We start from the raw sequence: 21,552 nt of genomic DNA, 5'->3' as shown, positions 1-21,552 counted from the left end.
ACACATCTGAATGGACTAGCTCCGGAATCTCCTCTGCTCGACCGTCTCTTTCGTGAAAGGAAGCCTTGGTGTATTTTCCAAAAGTACACCCCTTTCATGTATCAACTTTCTCTAGCATACCTTTGGGAAGACTAGTGGAGATCTGCCACATGACTTTCAAAGCCCCATGATGCAAGTGACCTAATCGTCTATGCCACAACTCGATAATGTCTCGACTCTGCACCTTATCTACTTTCATGCTCAAAGAAACACAATCTCTACCTCCATCATATAGATATTCTTAACTCGAATCCCTATCTTCTTTACCAGACCCGTGGTTATGTTTCAAAGGAATGCCTTTTCTTTGCTAAAGACCACATCATAGCCTCTATCCTCCAACATGGCGATCGATACTAATTTCTTCTTCAACCCAGGCACATACATAACATCTCTCAAGGTGAGAGGAGCATCCTGTTCCCTCTTAAAAGTAATTGTGCCCAATCCAGTAGCACTATACCTCCTGTCGTCACCCTTCTCAACATGCATTTGGATGTCCTTCTCCTCCAGGTCACTAAACAACTCCTTGTCACCAATCATGTGGAATGAAGCTCCATTGTCAAGGTACCATACACTACCCATCATTGATCATACCATGCATGCAATGAGAGTAAATTCAAATTCAAATTGAGAGGCCAAAGCCTCACCCAGTGATCCTCCTAAGGACTTCTTCTTGGACTTCTTGAGCAGACAATTTGTAGAAAAATATCCCATCTCATGACAATGAAAGTGATTAACTTTCGACATGTCTTTATTCTTGCCTCCATTACAAGAATCCAATTTGGAATGGGAATCCTTCCCTTTCCCCTTCCTTTCCTTACCCCCTAAGGCACAATTTTCCTCATCATTATTATTTGATGAGGAACCATCTTTGGTGTTCCCTCTGATCTCCTCCTACATCAAATCCAACCGCATTCGTTCCCAATCTGGGAGCTTCTCCCTCTCATTGACAAAGTCATGATAGTTATTCCAACTCTTGGGAAGCCCAAGGAGAGCTAGGCTCACCATATCATCCTCAACAATGGTTATTCCAACACTTCCAAGCTCATCACGACAGTGAGTGAACTTGGTCAAGTATTTTGGAATGGTCTTGCCTTTCTCCATCTTGATTTTTCAAAGTTTGTCTTTCAGTGACAACTTCCTATGGTTACTATTGTTCTGGAAGAGGTCCGTTAATGCTTTCCACATAGCATATGGAGATTCCTTCTCATGGAGACTCGAGAAAATGTAGTCTCGAACTCCCTCAAGGGTTATCCTTCTCACCTTCGCCACACACCATTTGGCCAGATTTTGTGCATCCAATGTTGCTAGCTTAGGAATGTATTGATCAATGAATTCCTTGAAGCCGTTATCCTCCAACACATCCTCTATCCTATCTTTCCAGGCTATATAATTTGAGTTGCCTTCCAACGCATACTCGAGCCTCAAACCGTAGAAAGCCATTTGTCGATCCTGAAGTATGTATTGTAAATTCAAATTTCACTTGTAATCCCTAAACTCAAAACTTCGAAATCTCCTCTAGTATATTGTCTTCAGCTCCGATACCATGTAGATTTTCCTATAGATTTTGTCAGACCAGGCAGTAACTCCTCAAAACAATTCGTTGATTTCATTTAGGTTGGTGTTTATTATATACATGAGGGAGAGACTATTCATTTCATCTCCCGGTGACTATTCATATTCTCTATTATTTATTTACATCAATTTCAGTTATTCACCCAATCCTGATGATTAGGTGTCAACATTCCCCCCCTTAATCTGAAGGGATGTTCATGAGTCCAAGCATCATTCTGAATCTTTCAAGCTTTTCTCTTCCAAGTGCTTTGGTGAAGATGTCTGCAATTTGCTCATTCGTGGAACAATGGCGGAGATGGATTGTTTTGGCCTCAACATGATGTCGAATCAGATGATATTTAGTATTGATGTGCTTCATTTGATCATGGAACTTTGGGTTCTTGGCCAACTTTATTGCAGAGGTATTGTCAGTCATGAGTGGAGTTAATTGTACTTGTTTTAATGCAAAGACTTCTTTAAATTATGTCATGTCCCTTAATAATATTTTGCTATGGAGAAGCTACAATTTTGCCATTTTTGTCAACTTTGGGGCCTAAAGAATTTTTTTGGAAAAATACTTAGGACAAGGGGTCGAAATTATTTCCATAGTGGAATGTGGGGGCCACTCCCTCATTAAATACACACCCCTTGATAAGTATATTCTAATGGCTAAGGAGGGAGCTCAAATTGTTTAGTGGAGGGAACTGCATGAAGTAAGAGAGCAACAATTATAAATAAGAGGAAGGCAACATCATTTGGGGCTTTTTGATGATTTGAAATTCACATTGTTACTCTAGTTGTTCAGCAAAGTGAGATAGTGTTGTTGGGCATAAGAGTTTCCCAAGGAAGAAGCTCATACTTTCATCAGTAGACTTCGAGTGCCACCCTAGGAAGTCTTTTTTTGTCTTATGGTGGTTGGGAGAGGGGAAGTTGAAGCTCCACAAATTTCCTTGGCCAGTTGGGACACAGAACCAGACGATACATAGTTCTTTGGAGAGTGGGAGACGAGAAATGAGCCCATAATTCATTGTTGGGCTTTCATTGTCCAAATTGCAGGAGTAAGGGAGGGAAATTGCAAGAGGAGTGAGAACCACATTCACCAAATGATTTTCCTTTTTGGGTTTGCGTATGATACTCACATGATTGCACAATTTTGGGTGGAGTTGCTTGTGGGTGTAGCTTGGATGGAGGATTTTGGTGTAGAGGTTGAATTGGGGTTGATAGAAGGGAATTTCAGGAGAGTTTCCAGCTTTTGGGTGATCTTCCCAAGTTATATTTTCTCACAGGTTATCATTCCAGGAAGTATAGAAGTGTGAGGGAAAATAGGGGTCATTTTGGAGCGTCAAAACTAGAGCAAACCCTTTCTGGGTTCTTGGCAAGGAGTTCAGAAATAATTTGGTAGAAATTTATGGGCAGATTTGAGGGGTTAGACTATGGTTCCATTCATCTAACAGTGCACTTCTTCAAGGGCCAACACAAACTTTTGGTGTGGAGACTTTCTACATCACTTGGGGCTTGTAGCTTGCTTTAAGCAAGCTAGGTGCACTCCTTCTAATTCATATTGTACTCCCTCAATTATATATAATATAATTGGCCCATTTTGGCGTGTTTCTGGAGCATTTCTGGTTATCTGATTTTTGTGAGAAATTTTTGTGTTGAATATCTTGCATATGCTTGTTTATCATTGTAAATTTTCCATTAGGAATATTACAAATTATGGTGGGAAGTAACTAATGGGTTAAGTAATGCGGCCACCAATGACCACAAAATGCCAAGGAATCACCAATATAGAAGTCTAACTATTGTAGCAAAAGATAGCGGGGAATTTTTTTTGTCTAGAAATTAAATTTGTTGTAGGTCAGTTGAACTCTAAGGGACACAATACCATTAAACTACATTTTATACTACAATATAAACTTTGGAGCATGCCTTGTCATATAATTTTAGTGCAAGTCCACCTCCTTCTACAAATACACAGACAAACACACAGAAACTCGCAACTGTAGTAAACAAATTTCTAATGGATTTTCTTGTCAACTTCCTCAACACAGACAAGAAGGCTCTATGGGAGCTATTACAATTGTAGCAGGTAGGTAAGACAAAGTATTGTAGACGGTATTCTGGACAGTGATTTTGCATGCCAAATTGCAAAATAATTGTTTATATAAAATAGTAACATATTCCAAAACCCAACTATAATTAAATGATATTTTATCCCCATACATCATCTAGATCATGGATGTATCCTTGTCATTTCCAATTTTCATTTATGGGCACTGCAACACCTAGTGCCTCAATGGCTCTTCCATGTTTTATATAAGATGTACTACATTTAACTAAACATATGCACATGGTCAGAGCATATTCTTTCAACATCTTTTTCTCTTCCACCATCATTGTCATTTATATTAGTATGATGATTGGAGCATATATTTTATGTGTCATTTGTGGACTTTCACATGTATTCCTTACCTAAAGAATTCTAGGCTGAAGTATTAGAAAGCGTTGAAATTCTTCGAGTTATTTTGTCAAAGTCTCAAAACACACTAAAAAGAAAGATCCATATATCATCCTCGCATATGTGTGTATATGATTATCTCAGAGCCCATTTCCAAGTCGATTGATATCTACCATGAAGATGAACTTTGGAAGCAAACCTTGGACTATGAACACATTTTGTACTATTGTTGTAGATGTCCTGAATACAAACATCTCTACAGAAATTGCCCCATGATGGTTCCTAAGACCACTCCAGATCAAGGCCAAACTATAGATTAGGATGGATTCTCTAGACTGATTAATTATATTTGTGAACCCAAGCCTCCACTCCCACAGACACACTCTGTAAAACTCTTGTTATGAGCAACAAATTGTAACTACTTGCAAATATTGAATCCCCAACCCCTCCTATGAACCCTCCCCCTAGAGATAGACATGTTTGACACCCAAAACCCCAAAAAATCCTCTAAGGCTCCCTATGTTTCCTTCTTACAACCCTCAAATATGGATCCCTCTAACCGTCAAAGAAAGATTTTAAGTTGCTGCAAAATAATGAAGGTGTAGAATATATGGATCTGGATGCTTTGACCTACCAAGCATTGGTAAAGCATGGAAAGATATAAATTTGACCCTTCTTTAATATTTTATAATATTAGTTGGTTTTCATAAATAACAAGTTATTTAAAAAAATTAGGTTTTTTAAAAAGTGATTTTTGACTCACCATTTTTGCAAAATAAGTTTAAAAACCTCTATGAGAAAGGGTTAATTTAAATGAGATTTTGAGTGAGATCATGATTTATTATTGTTAAAAATATTTTTTAGATGTATAAATTAATTAAAAAATATAATACATTTAAATTTTACAAATTACATAAATCAAATTAATGATTCCAAATATTTATTAGTTAGAATAAACTCATTTTATCAAGAAAAGTACATACACTATTTTTAACACTACTTGTAAAAGAAGCAAAACTACCGGAAATATGCAGTTCTCAGTCTCACTGCCGTAAAGATACAAACATAGGAATCAAGCCATCAAAAGTGGACGATGCAATGACTGAAGTGAAAAGCATGATACGCCATTGTTTCTGCCTCCAAACCAAAAAGAATTAAAAAACATGTAATTGTACGGCAAAAGTAGATTTCAGGTGGTAATCAACCCAAGTTTTGTGAAGAACCTCTCCCTATGTAGTGTAGATATGCATTTGGCATAAGTATACCTTTGGTTCATATATGCATTTAGGTTTTCACTCTCACTTTTGACAAAATGGTTTTAAATATATTTCACTGTGAATAAAAAATAAAAAATGTTAATTGTGATAAATAAAAATATCTAAATGTTAATAGAATGGTAAAAATACTTGTAACAATATATATATAAATTAATTTATAGGTAAAGAAATATCAAACTTAATAAGAGGATTTTTGAAGCTAAAATTTAAATAGCATATTTGTTAATATACATTAATTCAAAAATACGAATTCATTATAATACAATTCTATATTATGAAAAATTTATAATAGGTTCATCTTTTACGCAATCCACTCATCAATGTTGTTAAGTCATCCAAGTATAAAATCAACACATCAATATCGTTAAGTCATCCAAGTAATAGCTTCATTACATCTACCTTGTGAAGAGTTTTTTTAATGAATTTTATAGCGCAATACATAGCATTGTCTTAGCTTATTAAGTAATTATCTTTTAACATGGTAGAGTTAGGAAACATCATTAAAGATTTTTTTGATGTTAATTACGTTTATACGCCTGTCTTTTAACATTGTATTAATTTATTAAGTAATATTTTGTAACATGGTAGAGTTAGGAAATATCATTAAATATTTTTTTATGTTAATTACATTTATAGGCATGTTTATTAGTGGTTTTGGCGGCATGCCAAATCACGCAGAAGTTAAGTGGTCGTGGCATTCTCTTCTTTGTAACTCTGCATATGATACAACAATCTGTAGCCACCTGTCTATCAATATTCTTCACCAGCCGAGTAGCCTTTTTTATCGAAAACTGAATGGTATCTAGTTCATTGACAATCCTGCCCGTTTTCTTTGTCTGAGACTTCAACGTTGTTGTTGTTTGTGTGCCAACATTCACGGTGTCTTTTGGCAACAAATAACCAATCTGTTTCAGGGCCATAAATACACAGAGGTTGTATATACTTGTGATTGAATCACTGACTTTCCAAAATCCAACAATAAACATATACAACCCCGTGCATTTATAGCCCATTAACAAGCTAATTATTTTCAACTGTGTCTTCTACTACCTTTGTTACACAGTAATTTGTCACTGTCTCTCTGTCAGTCTCCCTACTGTGCCAAGAGATCAAAATAATCAAGTTCATGCCTTCTAAACTGGCCAAATGACCCACTTTGCCAAAGTTTGTTTCATCAGCGCGACTGTTATTAAAATAACCGCGCTGACTGGCGCTTCATAACAGAGTTCATGCGCTGCCAGCGCGGAAGCACACGGGTTTTCCGCGCTGGTCGAATTTCATGAGCCAGCGCACCCTCTGTTCATATTAAGTCGCGCTGACACAGCCTGCTCCGTTATAACCTTGCGATGTCAGCGCTCCAGACCAGTTATGCACTCGCGCTGATCCTGTTTGGGCGAGTTTGTTCTAACAGTCGGCCTTCCAGATGACTCCAGACCTGGTTGTTAGCCTTGCAAATGTCGCCCTACCTTCTCTGGCATGTCTGTTCGTCATTTGAGACACCTTCCTTGGAGATAAGCTCATCCTCCCACCATTCATGGAGACTCCTTCTCCTATTTAAACCTCTACCATTGCCATGAGCAGCTAGTTTGGATAGTTTGGAAAGTGTGGAATTGACAGTGCTTGGATTGCTGCTAGTGTGTGTTTGATAGGTAGTTGGTTTGACAAGTGTGGGAGTGTTATAGAGCTCAAGGAAGATTGTAAAGTGTGACTTGTGTGAGAGAGAGAGTTTGTCTTGGGAGATCTACATTTGAAGGTGAATGCTTAAGAGACTTGCTGGCTGAACCCTCCTGAGAAGGATTCGACGTCAGAACATTGGTTGTACTCTTCTCTGTTATTGATGATTAATAATAGATGACTGCTATTATGGTTCCATTCTCATTTGTCTTTATCATGGTAAATGTGAATTATGTCCTTTCTGACTGATGTATAGTTGCTTTTATTAGATTTCACGCTTGTATTTGTATCTCTCTTCGTGTGTGCAGGTATCCATTCACAAGGATCGTGAAGGATTGTGACCAGCCAAAGCGAAGGAGTGAGGACAACATTTCTTCATCAAGCATAAGCGTTGGAATACAAGTAGGTCCCTTGCCTACCTCTTTTATTTGCAATTAGGAACCTGCGTAGTAGCATTGTGTGATTGTTACTAGACCCGTTCTGGGCTAGTAGGGATCGTCTCTGTCCGCAGAGAGGATTTACCTCCGTAACAACCTTTATCAAAAGTGTCTTCTTTCTTCCACCTTTTACCAGTTCTTGATTAGTCACTGATGATGCCACTTGAACATTTTCCTCAGCAAAAGCCTCGCCACCTGTAGTTCCACCATAAAAAAGTTCTACTCTCTTGATTCCAAGACTGCTTGCATATGTATTTCTCAATGCTGTTGTTTATAATGTTTTTTCTCATTCAACTGCTTATTAATATCTGTTAGGGTTCAAGAGAAATAAATATAACAATCAAGAAATACACATTCAAACCATGCACACCATGATTATTTGAAAAACCCCAATTGGGGAAAAAACCAACCAACAATAGATCTATTATTGTCCTTGGCTAAAACACAGCCAAGCTGGCCAACAACCTGAGCTTTCACCGCTCAAACATGGCTACTGATGCAGCTGTTTCAGCACTGGATTTACTTCGTACTTCTTCAGATAGGAGAGTTCCCACGACTGATTCAAACTTCAAAGAATCAGTAGTGCTCAAGCTGATCGAAGTTACGAACTGATCCCATGATTCGGGCAGAGGACACAACAAGGTTATGGCTTTATCTTCTTCCTGAATTTTAACTTCCATATCTGTTAATTGACATATAAGTGTATTAAAAACATTCAAATGTTTTGCAATGTTTGAACCTTCTTTCATTCGAAGACTATATAACTATCTTTTCAGATAAATTTTGTTGGTTAATGACTTTGTCATATAGAGTTTTTCCAGTTTTCCCCACAATCCTAAAACTGTAGTCTCTTCAACAATATTGAAGAGAACTTCATCCACCAGGCATAACCAGATGGTACTGAGAGCTCGAGCATCCAAGTCCTCCCAGTGTGAAGTAGTCATGGTTGCAGGTTTCTTAGTTTCCCCATCCAATGCCTTGTGCAACCCTTGTTGCACAAGCAGATCCCTAACCTTCAGTTTCCAAAGAGAAAAATTGCTCTTTCCGGTGAATTTCTCCACCTCGAATTTTGCATTCGACATCTTGGCCATTTTTCTAGGGTTTCAATCTTCAGTCTTTGAACTAGGGTTTTTCTTTAAAAAAAAAAAATCTCAGTCTTTGAACTAGGGTTTATATTTTTCTTTTCAAGAAATAATAATTTTTTTTCTTTATTTACAAACCCTTTCTTTCTTGCAAACCCCTTTGTTTTAAAAAAAAAAAAAAAACAAACAAAGAAACTCTTCCTTTTCTTACAATAAAGAAACCCTTCCTTTTTCTCCAATATTTGTATAAAATCCACCCCTTTAAAAAAACTTGATTTGATTTCAATCTGTTGTTTTTGTTTAAAAAAGATTTCTGCTAAAAATAAAAAAAGTTCTGGAAACTTTGATCAATACCCGGATTCAACAGCAACTTGATTTAGCTTGTAGAACCTCACGCCTCTCAACTCCATGCAGGGTCCTCTTCGGGTGACTTGGCCTGCCTTCAATGGCTCTGGCATGCAAGAACTCTTGAACAGCTTTCCTTCACGCAGAGAGCCCGCACCTTCATGCAGCAGAAATTCCCTTCAGAGAATAGACAGAAAGCCTTTGCTCCAGCACACAGAGACATGCTCTAACACGCAACAAAACACACTTTGGTCTCCTCCTTGCAAACTGTTACTTAAAAAAAAGGAATTTTCTCAAAAAAAAAAAAACAATTACCCAATTTTCTTGATTTTTTAAATTTCCAAAAAATATTCCCAGGGCTTGCATTTTCTTCTTGCTTCTCATCGAACGAGGCCTTGGTAAAGCCTTTAGACTTCATTTTATTCTTGCTCCTCATCGAACCATCACTCAACGGACATCGCTGGTTTGTGCAACGAGCTATTGCTTCAACCAGTGCCACCACTTCGTGGATGGGAACATTTCGAACAACTATCCAAGGCCCTTGCCAACCAGAGCTCTGATACCACTTGTTAGGGTTCAAGAGAAATAAATATAACAATCAAGAAATACACATTCAAACCATATACACCATGATTATCTGGAAAACCCCAATTGGGGGAAAAACCAACCAACAATAGATCTATTATTGTCCTTGGCTAAACACAGCCAAGCTGGCCAACAACCTGAGCTTTCACCACTCAACCATGGCTACCTACAATGGAGAATACACAAGCCTTTTAAGGGCTTCAACTACATGTAATACCATGGGCTCAATACCATGAGTCACCAATACTAGGTGCCCAAAACCACAACTGTTAACCATAACTGTTGACATAACCTCAACTCCACCATAGGGTCAAGTTTATCTAACAATCCCCCCTTTAAACTTGACTTTGGGTTTTCCTTGGCCAAATCTAGCCAAATCTGCCAAGTGAGCCAGCCACCACTCACCTCCAGGCCCTACCCAGTCAATGTTAGGGTATTTGATAATCTCACAAGTTGTCCTAGTTCAGCATGCTTTATCATACCACCACATGCATCCCCATATCACCTAAGCGGACATTCAAACTTTACCAGTGATTTACTGGGGTACGCATGCCTTACGAGGTCTTATAGTCGTATACCCATTTACGTGAAAATTTCCATTTTATTTTTATTTTGTTGTTATCTTGACCCACACACAACTTGACCTGCTGCAAGTTTAACCATGCATTTCACCCTGTAAGACTCCTATCCCACTATTTAACCCTTCTCTTGTAACTCTCTTGTAATTGAATTTTTATTTAAAATTTCTGTTACTATTTCAGAATAGAAATTTTTCTTTAACCATAAAAGCCCTTCAACAAATTTCTCAAAAAAAAAAGAATTACCCGACTTTCTTGATTTTTTAAATTTCCAAAAAATATTCCTAGGGCTTGCATTTTCTTCTTGCTTCTCATCGAATGAGGCCTTGGCAAAGCCTTCAGACTTCATTTTCTTCTTGCTCCTCATCGAACCATCACTCAACGGACATCGCTGGTTTGTGCAACGAGCTATTGCTTCAACCAGTGCCACCACTTCGTGGATGGGAACATTTTGAACAACTATCCAAGGCCCTTGCCAACTAGAGCTCTGATACCACTTTTTATGGTTCAAGAGAAATAAATATAACAATCAAGAAATACACATTCAAACCATGTACACCATGATTATCTGGAAAACCCCAATTGGGGAAAAACCAACCAACAATAGATCTATTATTGTCCTTGGCTAAAACACAGCCAAGCCGACCAACAACCTAAGCTTTCACCGCTCAACCATGGCTACCTACAATGGAGAATACACAAGCCTTTTAAGGGCTTCAACTACATGTAATACCATGGGCTCAATACCATGAGTCACTAATACTAGGTGCCCAAAACCACAACTTTTAAGCATAACTGTTGACATAACCTCAACTCCACCATAGGGTCAAGTTTATCTAGCAATATCAAAAGGATTTCCACTCTTTTCTTCCTTTATTTCTCGATCATATTATTTAATAAGGCATTTGCATTTCTCACATTCTCGCATTCTTTAGTAAGCTGTCTTCAAAATGTGTGCAAATAAAACTAGATCCAGAGTTGCTGTGAACTGCTTTCTAGAATTTTTGTCTATCAAAAGCACAGTGAGGTTTATCTATAGTGAAATTTGAGAGATTTCTCTCTCAGAACAACACAGCCAAAAAGACCACTCCAATGCTACGTCCTGGGTTTAAATTTTAGTTGCTGCTCTTCTCGCTTTTTTGCACTACTGAATCATTAAATATCGAGATGCATGGATCGATCCCTACTGCAATCCTGGTACAGGTAACTTCTTTTGTTTAAGTATTCTACTCCAGTGCCATTGGAATTGCAGCCACGGTTGGGTTACCAGTATTACGGGCGACTCTGCACTGGAAAAACCAAATTTGTGTAGATATATTGGAGTCCTAGTAGGCAGTTGGTGGGTTGGTAATGTATCAACCACCAAGGTGAAGATGATGGATCAAGTAGTTCCGTCAGGTCATCAACCCCTGCACACTTCTGAAGAAGATGAGTACAATATGAATAGCAGTCAAGGCACAATGAGATCCAGAGACCATGATGAGACCCAAGAGGCACTGTCGGGTGTGGAAGGAGCTAGAATAGGGGATGAAATTAACCCCAGGAGAGGCAGATGGGATTGTAAACTTCCAAATCATTATCATTACCTTTTTTAAGTGGTAAAAGGGTGGATTTGAGAGTGGTGGGCTCTAGTTGTTGGGTTTTCCATTACACCAAAACCTGCAGGCTTTAATAAACTTCCAAACCATTATCATTACCTTTTTTAAGTGGTCCTAGGGTGGATACCAGAGTGGTGGTTAGTCCACCTAATCAATTCTGAATGAGGGAGTGTGAAAATCCAACACCCTCCATCAAATGCAAGTCATGGAATCACCTGGGCCAAGGCTCTAATACCATGTTATGCTTTCCATTACACCAAAACCCATAGGCTTTCATAAATTTACAAACCATTATCATTACCTTTTTTAAGTGGTCCCAGGGTGGATCCCAAAGTGGAGGTTAGTCCATGTGATTGATTCCCAACAAGGTGAGTGTGAAAATCCAACACTAGCGGTGGCAGATGACCAGACAATGACATTCTGCAATTCCATCAGTGGTTGGTCATTTTAGCATCATGACCACTACCTGTTCCATCGAGCCCAAATGCAACCAATATTTCTAGAGCTATAGCTCCATTAATGCAATGGGGAAGTATATGCCAACCCTTGGATTTTTTACTTGCCTAAATCTAAGTGTTGACATATACTACCCATTGCATTAATGGAGCTATAGCTTCAAAAATATTGATAGCCGATCCGAATGCCCCACTCGCACTACCACCGCAAAAAAATGAGCAAACACATATTGTTTCCCAATAGGTTCTAGACAAACAATGAAAGTCCTTAGAGACAACTTCAGTGTAATTAACTAGCATACACCCAAAGTGGGTAAAGGGAACGCCAAAACGAATTAGGACTATACTTTGTTTGAAGATAGGAGAAGTGTGTTGGATGGTTCATGGATAACTAATACAGGGTCCATTGAAGGGGTTCAAGAATAATGTATCTAAATTCTCTCTCAAATAGTTAAGCAATGTCATAATTGACTTCTAAATGTACACAGAAGAATTTTCACATTTCAATGTAACATGAATTAAAGGTTAAACACAAACAATAGTCATAGGTTAGTTGTTGTCATGACAGAATATGGGTGAGAGCTTAGTGTGGGTCTTTCAAATGTACATATGACCATAAATGAGATTATACATGTTGATCATTTATTGAAAATAATTTTCCAAGAGAATAATGATGCCTTGATCACCATTGGAACACCATTAGATTAATTAAAATTGATGATGTATGATTAATTTCAAAAATTGAGTGGCCTTCACCAAGTTTCCATCTATTTTTTTCTACATTCCATTAGTTTGAGGAGATGTAGCAATAGATTGTTGGCTTAAGAATAAAGAGGTAGTGATGATACTTTGTTAACAACATCAATGAATACTAATGCTTAGTAAATATGTATGGTTTGTGTTGTTTCCATGTGGGTCTACCCTTAGCTATAGATTAGCTCCTCAAGCCGCGAACTACCTCAAACCATAAAATGCTTAGCTACAAGTCACATGTGTACAATTGGACTCCATCTTAGTTTGGACATAGAATTAATGGCTAGATCAACAATCTAGAGTGTTTATGCATTCCTTGTTTGCATGTTTCATTACTACTCACATCATTTCCTAAATAAGTATGTCCCTCCCAACTTTAGGTTGTGAGTTATTTTATCTTTGCTTTGATTCTTGTATTCCCTTTTTATCTTATGCTCTATGTCTCATCAATCTATATATATTAGCGATGTTTACTCAGAATCCCATTAACCTACCTCCGTTTGAGTCTTCTCACCATTTCTTCTATCCCATGACCAAATCCCATCAGCCTTAGTCTTTATTATTGAAGTCATTTGAATCTATATCATTCTCGTTGGGGCTATGAGCCTATAATTTGGCTAGGGTTATTCAACCCTTAGCTATAGGTAGGCGCCTAAAAAAATGAAGTGTTCTCTTGAAGCCATGAACTACCTCAAACCATGAAATGCTTAGCTACAAGTCACACGAGTACAATTTGGCTCCCTCTTAGTTTGGGTGCAAAATTAATGGTTAGATCAATGAACCAATGTGTTTGTGGATTCTTTGCTTGCTAGTTTCACTATTTCTCACACCATGGCATGAATAATTATGTCCCTCTCCACCGTAGGTTGTGAGTTCTTTTTTTCGATTTAATTAATTAATTTGTTTGTTTATTTTTTATTTTTTAAATCACATAAGCCAAGCCTAACATAGCATATTTGAACCCCCTTCATGACCATTGGATCAATTGTCCATAACAACACTACATAAGATCCAATAAGATCTTTGCTACATCAAAGGATTCTTGCTTGAGAGATCTATCTCACTTGAGATATAAATATTTAATATATTTTTATAAACTTAAATTTGATATAATAAAAAATTAATAAAATGTACATTAACCCTAAAGTAGAGCATGACTGAGTTAATATAATTTTATTATATTTATGGAATGTTATACTTTAATGTAAGAGCATTAAAGTCAACTTCATTGTTCTCTTTTTTCAATCATCATTTTGAGAAACTCACAATCAATTATCATATAAAGAGGATCTAACATAATCAATTAAATCCATGTCACTAAAGGTTGATGTATACAATCACAATTTTTAAAAACTCTCAATTAATTTACATATTCTTAAATGCAAAAAGGATCTTGTAGAAACCAAGCCCCTAAGTACTATAGGGTTCATGTATATGAAACAATATTTCAATGTTGAATATTTAAATGAATTTTGAGATTATGATGCATTCGTATGTTACATGGTAAATGAAAAAAATTGGATACAATACCATTCAACGCATAACAAATAATGTTCAATTATGTAAATTAAGTTGAAAATGAGTAATTATAATCTTAAATTGAAGACCAAAATAAGGAAACTTCTATGAAACATGACCCCATTCAATATGGATTTATCTTATTTTTCAATCTTTAACTTAAATTTACATGTATGATTTTTTGTCAATGTATTATAAAATTTCATAAAATAATGAGAAAGTGTTGCCAAATCTATGATGGCAGAAAATCATAGATCATAGAGAAAAATCATTACAACCATCCATTATCCATGACATAGATTTGGGGTGAGTGGGCAAGGTATAAGGGCCTTAAAATGCATAAATCACCATACTTCTTACACCATGTCCTAAATCTAGAAGTAACCCACCACATGAAGGGGTAAATGTGTGGAATAAACAATCCCATAAATTTATAAATAAAAATAATAAAAGAGAATTCAAATTAATATATGCCCAATTGTTAAATATAATAAACAAACTCAAATTAGAGGTCAGGGACATGATCATGATTTGATGTGATTGCGATCAAAATGGCACTGCTCAGAGGCTCCAAGTTGATCCAACCAAATGTCTCATATGTACAATTAAGCTTCCAAGCCTATAAAAATGACTAACCACTTCAAACTCTCCTCAAATTTCTCCCCAAATTTTCCTATGTACAATTAACCTTCCAAGCCTATAAAAATGACTAACCATTTCAAACTCTCCACAGATTTCTCCCCATCTTATTAATCAACACAAAATCCTTGCATGACTCTCCATTTAACTTTAATGATTCCTTGATATTTTTTCATTGGGTAAATAGTTACCTATTTTTGAACACCCATGCCTAGAAAATGAAATATTTTCAATAATCTTATAACTCCATGCCCACTTGTAGTAGTCATAGATATGTGATTATGACTTATGTAGAGAGATAGAAGAGGAAGTGATCAAGAGGGTGAAGAGACGATGATGGAGCAAAACCAAAGGATGGTATTTGGTGAATGAAGGTAACATGAAGGTGAAGAGGGGATGCATGGGGTGTTGAGTGGGATGGATAACTTACTAAGTGGTTTAAGGTCATATGATACCATTGTTACTTAATATTAAACATTCCAAATGTATATTGCTTCTAAGATAATAAGATTTATGCCAATATGCTTGAAATATTTTATAATAATTTTGAAATATTTTTAAAAAAATTGTTGATTTTACAACCTAATTCATAATTAAAGAAATTTAATATTTTTTTTCATTAACAACCTTAATTTAATCTTAAAATATTGTAAGTTTTAATTGAAATCTTTATATCTACACATGAATCTTATTCTTTTAGAAACAATTTTATATGGTCTAAGAGTTTCTCTCAACTCATTTCTTCATAATCTTTTTTAAGTAAAATAAACAATTTTTGTAATGTAAGAAATGATCTCTTTATGTTAAAGATAATGATTTTTTCCAAAATGTAAACTATGTCGATAATTGCAAAACAATTGCAAAAATTTGCATCACCATGATAATGAAATAGAAAGCAAGTATAACTATAACATTTAATTAAATAAAATTATAATAATAAAATGGAAGGCTAAGTATAACTATAATTTGTAGTTACATAAAGTTATAATTTCTAATAAGTATGATGTGTAATTACAATAAATTTAAATTAAAGGATTTTTTTTTGCTTTAATTTAATGTTATAATGTTTTGTATTGATTTTTATATGAATGAGTTATAATTATTATGAAGTATAATTTTTTATTTTTATTTTTTATAATAAATTTATAAATTCAAAATTATTTTTAAGTATATGAAATGATAGATTTAATTTAAAATTTATAAATTTATTTATATTAAAAAATATAATTTTAAATATATAATATTATTTTGAGTGGGTTAAATGGTTAAGAAGATGTGTGTTATGAGATAAAAAATTCAAATTCAAAAGAGTAGACTATATACATCTTTTTAGCAGATAAAGTTTTATGAGGAGGAGAGTTCGTTGTTAGTCCCTGCCAAGGCAGGAATTTAGTAATGGATTTCTTTGTTGACCACTATTAGTTTAGCAATGACCAATACAAATTATATATATATATATATATATATATATATATATAGAGAGAGAGAGAGAGAGAGAGAGAGAGAGAGAGAGATTATATTGAAAAATTAATTTCCAAATATTTGATTGAACCATAACTTCAAGGTCTTGTTGCAACCTTTGCGCAATATAATTCCATGTGGATAAATGTACAAACTTTCTAGTACTATCCACAAAAAATTTATGCAAGTATTTGCCCCTTAGTAGGCAATTAACTTTTCCAATTCTTATATCAATTTGTAATTTTTTAAAAGCATAATTTCCACTTGAGTGAAATGGCCCGCAACACTTGTTTCATAAAGAAAAAAATAACATAAGCCAAATTAATATCGAAATATTCACATTATAGGAAATTTTATATTCATCCATTTTTTTATTGAATTTTATAACAATACTTTATATTCCTCTCATTTTCATTAAAAAAAAATTGTAAGCTTGGCAGGACCTTTTCCTTCATCTTCTTAAAAAAGGGACATGTTACAACCAGAAAAAAAGTTGTTAGCTGGCCTAAACCTGCCCAGAGGGAAACTAGATTTGTTGAACTGCGTTATATGCCATCCAAAAACAGAAAATTTTAAGATTGTCAAGCAATGCTATATACTTATGAGTATCTTTAAACTTTCTCTACTATAAATAACTAAAAAATGAAAGTAGAGTCTGTAACTTCTTAGTATGACAAAATTAAGAACAAAAATTAATCCAAGCATGCGACTGGTCATTAGAAGAATCCGTTGGAGTTGGATCCTTCGTGCTCGAACTGGGAAGTTTAGTCTATGGGAGGCTTGGGATATGTCTTTCAATGTGACTAAGACACCCATTCTATTGCTGAAGTTGAAACTGAATCAGTTGAAATTCCTTATGGTTTTCCGAAATTCCATGGTTAGTGGAGGAATCCACAAAAAGATTAGCCAAAGCTTTGGCTACTATGTTTTTCATTAATTAGTAAAGATAAATTGTCTACTTGTACTATGAGGACCTATCTCTAGAATGACCAGGGTTGGGCACCTGCCAGTAACCCAAACCAATGTCTGTGTCTATTGCTTATTGATTTAACTCAACTTCCCAACCCGAAATGAGTTATCGAACCTGAGGCGAATTACCAACATGAAATTCTTGAGTTGCATCTTGGATAAGATGAGAGGTTATTTTTCGGCCTCTACTTCTTGCGGGTGAGGGTGGGTTTGGCATCCTTCATGGCTCGACCCTAGTTTCCTGCCGCATCCATGGCCACCACCAACTTGAGGACCTTTGACAGAGGTAGAATGAGCCATATGACTGTTTAACTTAGAACCCTTAGTGTGATAGACCTCAGGCCAAGGCAATAAGACCTTGGGCTCATGACAAGAGATGAGCTGAAAGTCCCAAAATCCTCGTAGAATAAAGAAACTTGTAAATTTATCATGAGCTAAAACTAGGCCAATAAGACCTTGGGCTCATGACAGGAGACGAGCTTAAAGTCCCAAAATCCTCATAGAATAAAGAAACTTGTAAAGTTATCAAGGCATGAATGCAGATGAAAGTAAGTATAAAGACGACCTACCCAAAAATAGTCGTTGAAAATTCTTTAGACCTGGCCCCAAAGTCCAGGGAAACTCATCTAGGACTCCTCAAGGCAATTTGGGATACGGTAAAGAGATAGGCGAATACAAACCAGAAACGTGAGAACCTAGTATGTATGGACCAATACAACAAGTGAGTAGTCAAAATAATTACCAGAAGGCCATGCATGAGATAGAAATAAACTAGCACAACCATATTTACCAATGTGATTGATATACGCCGATAGGCTTATATCAACCACATTAATAATTATTATGGGTATTTAGGATTATTAATAACTATATAAATATTAACAACCAGAATATTTATATATATTACTGTATAAATATTATATTAATATTATAATAATTATATAAACTCCTAATATATATTAATTAATAATAAGAATATATATATTAATAATAAGAATAGCTCTAATAATATTAGATTATAATATTATATTATTATAATTATATACAAATATAATTACCATATTATCATAATATCATAATAATATAATCAATATTATTATAATATTATTAAGAGTTTATATTATTATTATAATATTAATATAACATTTATATAATAATATATAGAAATAATTTGGTTTTTAATATTTATATAGTTATTAGTAATATTAGATTATAATATTATAATAAAATATAAATATAATTATTATTATAATAATAAAATAATCAGTATTATTATAATATATTATTATTATAGGAACATAAAGACCAATTATTTATTATTTATGATAACTAATAACTATACAAATAATAGCAACCATATTCTTATATAATTATATATTTATGATTATTATATTAATATTATTATAATAATATAAACAACTCTTATTATTATTATTCTTTTGTATTTTTAATATTTATCTTAGGGTTTGTATACATAGGGTTAATTATTATCAATGTTTAGGATTATTAATAGCTATATAAATATTATCAAACAGATTTAGGACTATTAATAACTATATAAATATTAACAACCAAATTATTTATATATATTACTGTAAAAATATTATATTAATATTATAATAATTATATAAACTCCTAATATATATTAATTAATAATAAGAATAGCTCATAATAATATTAGATTATCTTTATATTATTTAAAAAATCTAATAATATAAAATTATAAAAGAAATATTAACAATTATATTGTAGTACCCGGATGCGGGTGACACGTTATGGTTTTAATGGATACATTGAAGGATGGCAGCGAGGGGACGGGCCACTTGGCTGATGGCGCCCCTCCCCATACCACCCTGAGGCGCCTTCATGACACACTGCAGGCAACATTCAATGCAGGTCTGAAGTGGCAAAAAGTCATTTACTGTTTGGATATGGAGGTACCTTGGTTCATTCTTTCACCGTCTCCCCTGCTCCACTGCAACTGCCCACCTCAAGCCTATGAACCCAGCTTTCGCACTGCAACTGGCCGTCGCTACTAGATAGTCTGCTGCGTGGATTTTGGTAATGGGTTTCACCATTCCCATTCTGGTCTCTGCATTCTAACCTCGGCTCAGAACGACCCTGCTCCCCCTCACAATTCCTCTGTTAGAGCTCCCTCTGTCATTGTCCCTTCTGTCACTGCTCCCTCTGAGCGCTCAGCCAGCGATATCAGCATGGTGAGACATCGTATGAGAAGTTGAAGGGGAGGAACTCGGGGAGGCAGTTCTCACCCTCCGACTGAGCTGCACCCTGAGCGCGCTACCTCCTCTCCTTCCCCTGAACTACATCATCCTCCAAGACATGGGGCGGGTAGATATCCAAGCACAAGAAGTGGGCAGGGTCTGGCTCGTTCTTCAGGTGTTGTTCATGGCGATTTTGCTGACCACTCTGCTAATTTTCCTTTGCCCCTTCATCCTGCACCCCACTCAACCCAATTCAGGTTTTGTAGCTCCCTGAACAGGCCTATCATTACCGCTACTATTTCCATCCTCTTCACTGAAGACAATACTCAGACTACCTCTCAGGTAGACAATTCCAACTTGCCGCAGGAGGATGCTCCCAGATGCAGTAATTGTAGAGATACTGGAAAGAATGGGATAGATGAAGGCCTCTTCACTTCGCATGGCAGGAACCTCGGTGGCAATCAGCATGGTGAAGGGGGTAGCTCTGCTGCCACGTGCCCCACTGGTGGTTTGAGTCACGACGGGTCTGCTCTGCATGTTGCATCTAGCAGGCTGGGCAACACCAATCCGACGGATGAGTCACATGGCGGAGGTGGGGAGCCACACGACAGCGTGTCAAGGAACGAGGTGGATGAGTGGGCATGCCCAATCATCGAGGAACCCATCCAGGATGACTTCAACTAGGTTGACGTGGCTTCTAGGTGTTTGGACATGGCAACCAGGGATATGGACGTGGCTGTCAGGGGTTCAGATGTGGCTGCCTGGTGTTAGGATATGGCTTCCAAGTGTTTTCTGTCTGGTATTTTTGTTTTTGTTGGAATCTGGTCTCTTATCTAGACTTTATGTCAGCGCATCACCTCACTGTTTCTTTTGTGGGTTCTGGACTCAAGAATTGATACAATTTTTGGTTTTTATGCTCTTTGTGGACTGGTTTCCCTAATGTTGGGGCAGTCCAAATTCTACTGATTATCTACGTTAAACTTGGTTGAGGCTTCGTCCTCTCTGTAATTTTCTGTACATATTAATAGATTATCTTTACTTAGAAAAAAAAACAATTATATTGTATTATCATTATAATAAAAAAATATAATAATAATAATAATATTTGATTATAATATTATAATAATATTATATTATTATTATATTATTATAATAATATACAAATATAATTATTATTATAATAATTATATAATCAATATTATTATTTATGATAATTAATAACTATACAAATAATAGCAACTATATTCTTATATATTTATATATTTATGATTATTATATGAATTTTATTATAATATTATAAACTCATAATAATATTAGTATTATTAATTATTATTATTATTCTTCTGCTTCTTCTTAGGCTTAGGCTTTAGTATTTTTAATATTTATCTTAGGGTTTGTATACATTGGTTTTATAAAATTAGTCCCTTTTGTTTATTATTACCTAAGGGTTTAATACTAAAATCCCAAGGGATTATGAACCAACGGGAATAATATTAAACAAAAAGGACTAATATTATAAACCCAAGGAACTAATAAACCCAAATCTTTGATATTATAAACCTAAGGAATTAGTGAACCCAACGGATAAATATTAAAAACCTAAGGGATCAAGAAGCACAAGGAATTCATATTACAAACACAAGAGAAACATAAATATGACGATGATTGATATTATAAACCCAAGTTAATAATAAACCCAAAGGATTAATACTAAAACCCCAAGGGATTATGAATTGAAGGAAATAATGTTAAACCCAAGGGACTAATATTATAAACCCAACATTGGTAAACCCTAATATAAATATTAGAAAGACTAAAATAAACATGGTTTATTTTCATGGTGAGAGAATCCTTGTCACAATGTGACATTCAACCATGGTTGACCATGATTGATATTATAAACATGAGGTA

General features: G+C 35.3%; 1 protein-coding gene across 1 annotated transcript; it reads right to left on the bottom strand.

Moving 5' to 3' along the window:
• Positions 1-5,945: 5,945 nt before the first annotated feature.
• On the bottom strand, positions 5,946-20,109 carry LOC149211651 (putative plant SNARE 13). The gene is made up of 3 exons (XM_089388448.1): positions 19,932-20,109; positions 7,522-7,700; positions 5,946-6,230 (listed from the first exon to the last, which is right to left on the bottom strand). The coding sequence occupies exons 1-3, from the start codon at positions 20,107-20,109 to the stop codon at positions 5,946-5,948; spliced, it is 642 nt and encodes a 213-aa protein (XP_089244574.1).
• Between the last annotated feature and the right edge of the window lie 1,443 nt (positions 20,110-21,552).

This window comes from Pinus tabuliformis, chromosome 1_1 (genome assembly GCF_031772625.1).
Source record: "Pinus tabuliformis cultivar Carrire ecotype Pingquan chromosome 1_1, CPIR1, whole genome shotgun sequence".
NCBI lineage: Eukaryota > Viridiplantae > Streptophyta > Pinopsida > Pinales > Pinaceae > Pinus > Pinus tabuliformis.
Note: the sequence above shows the minus strand (reverse complement) of the source record. Positions and strands in the feature narration are given on the sequence as shown.

Coding starts and splice junctions, on each gene's coding strand:
- LOC149211651 (XM_089388448.1), bottom strand. CDS start 20,109: ATGCTGATTGCCACCGAGGTTCCTGCCATGCGAAGTGAAGAGGCCTTC. Junction 7,701..19,931: donor AGAGGATGGAAATAGTAGCG/GTAATGATAGGC, acceptor TATAAACAACAG/CATTGAGAAATACATATGCA. Junction 6,231..7,521: donor TGATAAAGGTTGTTACGGAG/GTAAATCCTCTC, acceptor GCCCTGAAACAG/ATTGGTTATTTGTTGCCAAA.